At 61.2% G+C, this 9512-nt stretch overlaps 1 protein-coding gene across 1 annotated transcript; it reads right to left on the bottom strand.

Annotated features, from left to right (window-relative positions):
- Positions 1 to 1604: 1604 nt before the first annotated feature.
- On the bottom strand, positions 1605 to 9081 carry LOC137458443 (hydrocephalus-inducing protein homolog). Its single transcript, XM_068169914.1, has 5 exons — positions 9010 to 9081; positions 6360 to 6503; positions 5350 to 5493; positions 4938 to 5075; positions 1605 to 1649 (listed from the first exon to the last, which is right to left on the bottom strand). The coding sequence occupies exons 1-5, from the start codon at positions 9070 to 9072 to the stop codon at positions 1605 to 1607; spliced, it is 534 nt and encodes a 177-aa protein (XP_068026015.1). The 5' UTR covers positions 9073 to 9081.
- Between the last annotated feature and the right edge of the window lie 431 nt (positions 9082 to 9512).

The raw sequence follows: 9512 nt of genomic DNA on the forward strand, positions 1-9512 counted from the left end.
GCCCCATCAATTCACCCCCATGAGCATGGCCTGCAGGATCTCAGCCAGCTGCCAGGAAGCTCCTCCAGCTCCAGCAGGGACAACCTCCAGGGGTGGACAGCCCTGGGGCAGCACTCAGCTGATGAGAGTCATGGCTGAGTGTGGGCAGGGAGGTCCCACCTGCTAGCAGGGCCCCAGGAAGCCTCTTGTGGGGTACAAGGGGATGCAGTGACACAAGGGGGAGAGGCTGGCTCCTGCCACACAGGGCAGCAGCTGTTCTCACCGTGGCAGCCAAGTCATCTGGGGGTGGTTCTGTGGCTGCAGCCTCCCCCAGGACAACTTCTCCATCTCTCTCACTGTCCTTGGCCATCTTTTCTTTCACCTTCCTGAAGGCCTTCTCATATTTCTCATTGCCTGAAGGCAGAAACCCCCCAGAGTGCAGTGTGGGCATCTGAGCTGGGCAGCCCCCTCCCCACACCACCTCTCCCAGAAACACTCCTCCAGCAGCTCAGGGCACAGCACTGGAAGAGACCTCGAGGATCATCCAGCCCAACCTGTCACCACAGACCTCATGGCCAGACCATGGCACCAAGTGCCACATCCAATCCCCTCCTGAACACCTCCAGGGATGGGGACTCCACCACCTCCCCAGGCAGCACATCCCAATGACCAATGACTCTCTCAGTGAAGAACCTTCTCCTCACCTCCAGCCTAAACCTCCCCTGGCACAGCTTGAGACTGTGTCCTCTTGTTCTGGTGCTGGGTGCCTGGGAGAAGAGACCAACCCCCACCTGGCTACAACCTCCCTTTAGGTAGCTGTAGAGGGCAATGAGGTCTCCCCTGAGCCTCCTCTTCTCCGGGCTAAGCAACCCCAGCTCCCTCAGCCTCTCCTCACAGGGCTGTGCTCAAGGCCTCTCCCCAGCCTTGTTGCCCTTCTCTGGACACCTTCAAGTCTCTCAATGTCCTTCCTAACCTGAGGAGCCCAGAACTGGACACAGGACTCAAGGTGTGGCCTAAGCAATGCAGAGCACAGGGGCACAATGACCTCCCTGCTCCTGCTGGCCACACCACTCCTAATGCAGGCCAGGATGCCCTTGGCCTTCCTGGCCACCTGGGCACACTGCTGGCTCATGTTCAGGCAGCTGTCAGTCAGCACCCCCAGGTCCCTCTCTGCCTGGCTGCTCTCAGCCACTCTGAGCCCAGCCTGGAGCTCTGCCTGGGGCTGCCGTGGCCAAAGTGCAGCACCCGGCAGTGGGTGCCTATCCTCCTGCTGCATGCTGAGCTTCAGCCCTGCCCAGCTTCCTCCCCCAGAGGAGCAGCTCAGCCCCAGCCAGCTGGTGCAAACCCAGCTCTGCAGGGTGGCTCCTGGGACACAGCCCACAGGGACTTGCAGAGCCTGGGGAAGCCACCAGTGCTGCTCTGACAGCCTTGGGGGTAGGCCCTGGGGGAAAGCCCAGGGGAGCATCCTGAGGAGCAGCCAGGCAGTGCTCACCTTGGATGCTCCTGGGCAGGTGCAGGCAGAGCCTGGGAAAGCTTCCCTCTCCTTTCAGGCAGACTTCTTGCGGCTCCAGGTGACCCACTGGGAGCTGGAAAGCCTTGCAGAAGGCCCCAGGCGCTTCTGGCAGCTAAGAGACTTTCAGCACCTGCTGCTGGCCGGCTCCAAGGCTACCCTGCAGGGAGGGAATGCACCAAAGAGGCTTTGATGGAGGGGGTGATGCTCAGCCAGGTTCTCCTCTAGAAGACAGCAGACAGCAGCACCTTCTAGCTGTCTGGTTTCCAAGAGCTTGTCTCCTGCCCCAGGCTGCCAGGTCCCCTCCAGAGTGCCAGCGTGGGGAGAGCTGGAAAGGACCTCTGGAGGTCATCACTCCAACTGCCCTGCTAAAGCAGGGCACCCCCAGCAGCTTGCCCAAGAGCAGCATGGCCAGGGGGAGCTGGAATCCCTCCAGAGCAGGAGGAGGCCTTCCCTCAGCACAGCCTGGCCTTTGCTCAGCACCAGCACAGCTCTGCTGCTCCCAGGCTTTGCCTTCAGCCAGCAGGAGCCAGGCCTGACCAAGCAAAGCTCCAGCAGCAGTGCTGGGCAAGGCAAGGGAAGTGCCCCTGCCCTCTGCAGGGCCAGCAGCTCCTGTCACAGCACCTCAGTGGTGGCCACTAGGCTCCTCAGCTCAAAAGGGACAGGGACCTACTGGAAAGAGTCCCAGGGAGACTACACACATGCTGAGGGCCTGCAGCATCTTTGTGAGGCTCAGAGGCTGAGACTCCTGGGGCTGTTGAGCCTGGAGAAGAGCAGCCCCAGAGAGGGCCTCTGATCACAGCTCAGCAAGAGCTAAAGGGCTTGTGGGGGACAAGAGGATGGGGCTGGACTCTTGTCAGTGGTGCCCACTGACAGGACAAGAGGCAAGGGGCATCAGCTGGAACCCAGGGAGTTCCAGCTGGCCAGGAGGAGAAAATTCTCTGCTGTGAGGGTGCTGGAGGCCTGGAGCAGGCTGCCCAGAGAAGCTGTGGAGTCTCCTATGGAGAGATGCCAACCCCCCCTGGGCACGCTGCTGGGGGTGCCCTGCTGGAAGGAGGAGGTTGGGCTGGATGCCCCCAGAGGCCCCTTGCAAACCACCCCCCCTCCTGGGATCCTGGGAGTGCAGGTGGGTGTCCAGGGCTCTGAGCCCCACCTGGGACTCCCACCAAACCTCCTGCCTGTGCAGTTCAACTCAGGGTGCAGGAGCCTGCCCTGGCTCATGCTGAGCTCCAGAGAAAGGCCACAAGGAGGAGCAGAGGGCTGGAGCTGCTCTGCTATGAGGACAGACTGAGAGAGTTGGGCTTGTGCAGGCTGGAGAGGAGAAGGCTCCCAGGAGACCTTCTGGTGGCCTTCAGGTCTCTGCAGGCAGCTCCAAGAAAGCTGGGGAGGGACTTTTGAGGGTGTCAGGGAGGGACAGGACTGGGGGGTGGAGCAAAACTAGACAGGGGGAGATTCAGGTTGGGTGTTAGGAAGAAGTTCTTCCCCATGAAGGTGGTGAGAGCCTGGCCCAGGCTGCCCAGGGAGGGGGTGGAAGCCTCCTGCCTGGAGGTGTTTGCAGCCAGGCTGGAGGTGGCTGTGAGCAACCTGCTGTGGTGTGAGGTGTCCCTGCCCATGGCAGGGGGGTTGGAGCTGGCTGAGCCTTGAGCTCCCTCCCAACCCTGACAATTCTGTGAGCTGCAAACACATCTCTGGCCACACAGCAGCAGAGCCTAGGACAAGATCTAGAACAGAAAGTGTCACTGGGGCTTCCAGAAGTGTCTCTGGCTTCCAGAAGAGCTGTCCCAGGCCAGAGCAAAAGGAAGCAGATCCAGAGGCACCTGGCTCTGGGTGACAGGACACATCTGCAGCCTTCCTCAGCTGCCCACTGCACACAGGGCTGCACTTGCAGGTCCCTGCTCCCCTTCAGGCTGCAGGGAGGAGCTGAGGAGTGGGCCAGGACCTGCCCCCTGAGCCCCCACTCCAGCACAGGACACAGCCAGAGCCAGCCCAGCCCCACTGCCAGCACCATCCACGCTGCCACAGCAGCACCAAGCAGAGCTGTGCCTTCAGAAGCTGGCAGGAAGAGGGCATGAGCCTGGCACCTCTTGCAGGAGGCAGGCAGGAGGAAAGATGGAAGCCATTTGGCTTCCTTTGCCCATGGCACCAAGGGCCAGAGAGAGGAATGCTGCTCCAGCCCAGAGACATCCACCCAAGGCTCAGGAGCTGAGGTCACAGAATCCTGGAAGGCTTTGGCTGGGAAGGGACCTTTCAAGGTCACAGAATCACAGGGCTTGGAAGGGACCTCTGGAGATCATCAGAGCAGGGTCACCTAGAGCAGCTTGCACAGGAGTGCAGCCAGGAGGCTTTGGAATGGCTCCAGAGGAGACTCCACAGCCTCTCTGGGCAGCCTGCCCCAGTGCCCCACTGCCCTCAACACACAGAAGTTCCTCCTGCTGTCAGATGGAACTTGGCTGTTGCAGTGTGTGCCCCTTGCCCCTTGTCCTCTCCCTGGGCACCACTGACAGAGCCTTGGCCAGAGCCCCCTGGGTCCCCTTGAAGGCTTCAGAAGCACTGAGGGGATCTGCCCTCTGTCTTGTCTTCTCCAGGCTACAAAGCCCCAAGCCCCTCAGCCTTTCTTCACCAGACAGATGTTCCAGTCCCCTCAGAGCCCTTGGCTGGACCCTCTCAAGCAGCTCCCTCAGGTCCTGACCAGCTCCTGCCCCCTGGGGACCACCACTCACTACAGAAGCTCCAGCCAGCCTCTGTGCCAGCAGCTCCTTCAGGCCTGCAGTGAGCAGGGACAGCTGCAGCTAGGGCAGGCTGCTGGGATGCTGCAAACTCCTCTCTGCACTGCTCCAGCCCTGCTCAGCCCTGGCCCCCTCACTGCCCCCCCCAGCTGCTGCAGAGGAGCAGAGCTGGAGGGGTGAAGGAGCAGGGAAGGGCTGCTCCAGCTCCTGGCACAGGAGCTTCATGGCCAGGCAAGAGCAAGGCAGTCTCCTGGGCAGCCCTGGCAGGGGCAGGCAGGGCAGTTCCTGTCTGCTCCCACAGGAGGTGACCCAGGACAAGAGCAAATGCTCTCAGGCTGTGCCAGGGGAGGGGGAGGTTGGGCATCAGGCACAATTTCTTCCCCACAAGGGCTGTGAAGGCCTGGCCCAGGCTGCCCAGGGCAGCAGGCAGTCCCCAGCCCCGGAGGGACTGAAAAGCTGTGGAGATGTGGTGCCAAGGGCCAGGGTTTGGGGCTGGCCTGGCAGTGCTGAGCTCCCAGCTGGCCTTGAGGATCTGAAAGGGCTCTTCCAAGCCCAAGGATCCTGTGATTGCATCCCCTCAGCAGAGACAGCTCCCAGCCCTGCCTGCTGCTGGGACAGTTCCCTCCTGCTCTTCTCTTTCTCCCCGGTTTTCCCCTCCAAGCCCAGCCAGGGCAGGCTGGCACAGGGCCAGGGTCAGGCCCTTGTGCTGCCCCCATCCTCACCGTGCTGGGCACCACCAGGGGCACCGCGGGCAGGGGGCTGCGGGCAGTGCCCGTGCCAGGGCTCAGCACCACGAAGGGGAAGGGCAGCTTCCCACAGCTCTGCAGGGGCAGCTCCACCTCTGTGACCACGTCCCACAGCTGCAGAGAGGAGAGAGGAGTGGGCAGTTAGAGACAGGCCTGGCACTGGGCATCTCCTGCAGCTGGCACTGGGGAAGGAGCCAAGGGAGGCAGTGCAGCAGAGCAGCAGAGCAGAGCTGGACACTTGGCTCCCAGCTTCACCTGGGCACCCCCAGCCCCAAGGGACCTCTTGGCCCTGCACAGGAGCTGAGCTTTGGGGCCCTCCCAGCAGGAGCACACCACCACACTGCTCCCTCTTCACACTCCAGCAGCAGCAAGGCCCAGGGCTGCTCACCTGAGCATCTGCAGGCAGGGGCTGCTGCTCCACATCACAGAGAGAGAAGGGCTGCCCTAAGGCCAGGACCATGCTGAGGGGCAGGGGGCAGATGTTCTTCAGAGACAGAGGCTGGGCCAGAGGAGTTAGGACATCCCCTGCTTGCTGCAGGCACAGGAGAGAAGCATCACTCACCCCCAAGTGCCCAGGGCCCTCCTTCCCCACCCGCTGCCTTTCCAAAGCCTTCAGCCCCCAGAGCTCCCAACAGCTCCTCTGGACTCTTTGGATAGGTTTCTGCCCTTCTGGAAGGGCTTTCTCCAAGCACAGCAGATGCTGCTGCTGGCTGCAAACCACAGCATTGCCCAGGGGGAACAGCCTCAGGAATGTGCAGGGAACAGGCCCCTGAGAGGAGGCAGCTGCTGCTAAGAGATCCAGCCCATCTGATTGCAGTGGCCTGTCCTCTCCTGGGGACAGCAGCACAAGAGGAGTTGCAGTCACCTACACTCATGCCTCTAGGAGCCTCCTAAGGCCAGGGGTGCTGGGCAGAGGAGACAAGCAAGCAGGATGCAGCAGAGAGCCTGCAGGAGCCTAAGGCTGGCTTTGAGTATGCACAGCCAGCCAGCAACCTCCAGGCTCCTGCTGCCCCTGCTACAGTGCCAAGATGCTCAGGGGCCTGGAGCAGCTCTGGGAGGAGCTGAGAGCCCTGGGGCTCTTGATCCTGGAGAAGAGCAGCCCCAGAGGGGATCTGATCAGTGCTCAGCAAGAGCTAAAGGGTGGGGGACAAGAGCTTGGGGCCACTCTCCTCAGTGGTGCCACACCAACAAGAGCAAAGCAGTGCTGCTGAGGCTGTTGCCAGCCCCAGGGCAGCAAAGAATGAGCTCAGTGCTAACAGCAAAAGCTTGGTCCTGCTGCAGTCAACAGCCAAAGCCCTGGGGACTCAGAGCAGCTCTCTCCCCTCCTCCTTTGAAGCCAAGCACAGCCACAGCTTCCAGCCAGCAGATCCAGGGCCAGGATGCCAGCCAGACACTCACCTTCTCCACCTGGAAAGTGATTGCTGTGGAGGACATCTGCAGGGCAGGAGCAATGAATTGGCAGCTGAGCTCCACCTGCAGGGTCTGGGTGCTCCTGGCCTCGCTGCCCACCGCGGCCTGGCACAGCAGCTGCTCCCTCACCGCCTGCAGGAGAAGCCACAGAGCACATGGGGGCTGCCAGCAGGGTGGCCAGAGGACAGCCTGCCTCTGCCAGCCACCAGCCACGGCCCTGCCACTGCCCCCCTCACTGCTGGTTTCCCCTTGCCCTCCACAGCTTGTGCTGCATCCCCTTTCTCCTGCACTCCAGTGGCCATCAGGCTGCAGCCAACAGCCACAAACAGCTCTGGGGAGGCTTGTGCTGCCAGGGACAATCCCTGCCCCAAAGGGTTCTTCCTTTGATGTGCCCCAGTGCTGAGCACAGTGCTACAGAAAGCTGGAGGAGCTGATGGAATGGAGATGGAGATGGAACTGGGCAGAAAAACAGGAGACAGAAAGGCCAAGGGCAGTCAGCTCTGCCTTGGAAGCTCAGTGGAAATGATTCCTGAGGAGGAACAACCCCTGCCCCAGCACAGCTGAGGCCTTGGCCTGCTGGGAGCTTGCAGCTCTGCAGACAGGGACCTGGGAGTGCTGCTGGAGAGCAAGTTGCCCACGAGCCAGCAAGCTGCCCTTGTGTCCAAGAAGGCCAAGAGGATTCCTGAAGGAGACTGTGGCCAGCAGGCTCTCCTCCCCCTCCATCCTGCCCTGCTGAGGCCACAGCTGGGTCCAGTTTGGGGCTGCCCAGTTCAAAGTAGTCAGGGAACTACTGAAGAGAGCCCAGTGAAGACTACAAAGATGCTGAGGAGCCTGGAGCACCTCTCTGAGGAGGAAAGGCTGAGACCTGGAGCTGCTGAGCCTGGAGCATCACAGAATCACACAGAAGCACAGAAGGCTCTGAGCTGGAAGGGACCTCCAAAGGTCTTCTAGTCCAACCCCCTCAAAAAGAAGAGCAGCCCCAGAGCAGATCTTCTGCATGCTCAGCAAGAGCTAAAGGGTGAGGGGCAAGAGGATGGAGCCTGTGACAGGACAAGGGGCACAGACTGGAACCCAGGAAGCTCCATCTGAGCAGGAAGAGAAAATTCTCCTCAGCGAGGGTGCTGAGGCCTGGAGCAGCCTGCCCAGAGAGGTTGTGGAGTCTCCTTCTCTGCAGAGACTCCAAACACCCCCTGGACACTGGCAACCTGGCCAACCTGCTGTGGGTGCCCCTGCTTTAGCAGGGGGATTGGGCTGGATGGTCCCCAGAGGTCCCTTCCAACCTCCCCCATGCTGGGATTCTGTGACCCACAGGAACCCCCCCCCAGGCAGATGCCTTCAGGTCAAGGAGGGATCACTCCCCACTAGGATGCCTCCTGCCCTCCTTCCCAGAGCTGCTTTGGAAAGAGACCTCCCCAGGACAGAGCTGCCTTGCATGTCCCAGCAGAGTCCTCTCTCAAGCTGGATGGGCTCACAGCCAAGCCTTGCTCTGGACAGCTCCTGGGATCACTTCTCCACTGCTGGCTCTTTCCTCTGCTACAGCACCACAGCCCAACTCCTCCCAGAGCTCTTGGCTCTGACTGCAGGGCCAGGCAGGCACAGCTGGCTGCACAGAGCCCCTGCCAGCTTTCCAGGGAGACATTCTCACCACTGCACTCAACAGCTTGGTGCCTTTTGCTCCTCCCCAGCAAAACCTTTGGGCTCAGAACTGCATGGGGACAGCCCCAATACAGCCACCCAGGTGAGCAACGAAGTCTGCTTCAAGCCACTCTTGAGGCAAGCCTTTAGAACACCCTTCAAAACATGAACATCAGCAGGAGCTTCCTCTAGAGCTGTTCCACAGAGAATCATCTCATGGCTTGCCTTGGCTTGGCAGGGACCATTCAAGGTCATCCAGTCCAAGCCCTCTCCACTTCAACCTCTGTGCTGCTGGAGCTCAGCAGTGCACATCAGGGTGCAGCTCCTCTGCAGAGCTGCATTCCCCTGGCAGAAGGCTCCAGGCAGGAGGAGGCCCAGCGACCCATCCAAGGGTGCTGGCAAGACCTGGCTGCCCTTGGCACAGCAGGGCTGGCTGGGAGCCTGGGGCAAGTGTCACTGTTCCCAGGAAAGCAAGTTAAGCTGCCAGTTGCAGTGGTGCCATGGGGATGAACATCCCTGATCAGCAGAGCTGGCACTGGGCTCCTGCCTCTCCTCCAGCACTTGGTGCCAGACAAGGCCTCTGCCCATCTTTGTCTGCAGAGGAGAAATGCTGCAGCTCCAGCCACTGCCTGCCCTGCTGGCTTCCCCCAGACACAGGAAACCTGCCCTCCTGCCTTCCTTTCTGCCTCTGCTCCCAGGCTGTGAGTCACTTCTTCTCTCTGCCCTTCCCTCCTGCCTCAGCACCTGGCACCTTGGCACCTGCCACAGCAGCAGCTGCCTTCAGCCTCTGCTTTGGTAGCAGCAAGTGCTGCAGGATGGAACACAGAGCAGCCCCAGCCACTGATGGTGGCCAGCAAGGAAAGCAGAGGACTCTGCCAGGGGGAACCTGTGGCCTTCAAACACTCTCTTGCTCACATTCTCAGGCCAGTGCCAGGGGGCTGCAGGACAAGTCCCAGGGGAGGTGATCTGATGGGGAAGGCTCAGCCCTTGTGAGGGACCTCACCTGGGGAGTGCTGGAGAAGCCTTCCAGCATCACCTCCATCGTTTGGCCTGGCCTCAGCTCCATCCTCTTGGGCCGAAGCTGAAACACAGGGCAGGCAGCAGGGGGGCCCTGGGAGGAAGCTTTGCCCTTGGTGCTGCTGAGGGAAGGCAGCCAACGGCGCTGGCCAGGCAGGGAGCAACCTCCCACGGTCCAGCGGAGCCGCTGGGTGCGGCGGCCTCGGTTGGTGACCCTGAAGCTGTAACAGCAGGGAGCCAGGCTGCAAGAGGAGCAGAGATGGAAAAGATCAGGAGAGCTGCTACTGCCCAGCACTCACCCAGCTGCTGCTGCTGCTGTCTGACCACACAGCTGGCAATGGAACCACCTCTGAACTGCTGACCTAGCTCAAACCTTCAGCGGGAGCCAGCCCGTGCCTACCCCTGAGCTTCTCCCCACCCAGCAGCAGCTCTGGTTGTGCCCAGCCAGGGAAAGCTTCCTGAAGCACATCCTCTCAGCTGCTGTGGGCA

Source organism: Melanerpes formicivorus, unplaced genomic scaffold (assembly GCF_026170545.1).
Source record: "Melanerpes formicivorus ecotype bairdi unplaced genomic scaffold, bMelFor1.0.p_v2 SCAF_244, whole genome shotgun sequence".
Lineage (NCBI taxonomy): Eukaryota > Metazoa > Chordata > Aves > Piciformes > Picidae > Melanerpes > Melanerpes formicivorus.

Excerpts from the sequence above, each read along its gene's own strand:
- LOC137458443 (XM_068169914.1), bottom strand. The coding sequence starts at position 9,072 with ATGGAGCTGAGGCCAGGCCAAACGATGGAGGTGATGCTGGAAGGCTTC. Across the intron at positions 6,504-9,009 it reads GCTTCTCCAGCACTCCCCAG|GCGGTGAGGGAGCAGCTGCT; the intron begins GTGAGGTCCCTC and ends CTTCTCCTGCAG. Across the intron at positions 5,076-5,349 it reads CCCTGCCTGCAGATGCTCAG|CTGTGGGACGTGGTCACAGA; the intron begins GTGAGCAGCCCT and ends TCCTCTCTGCAG.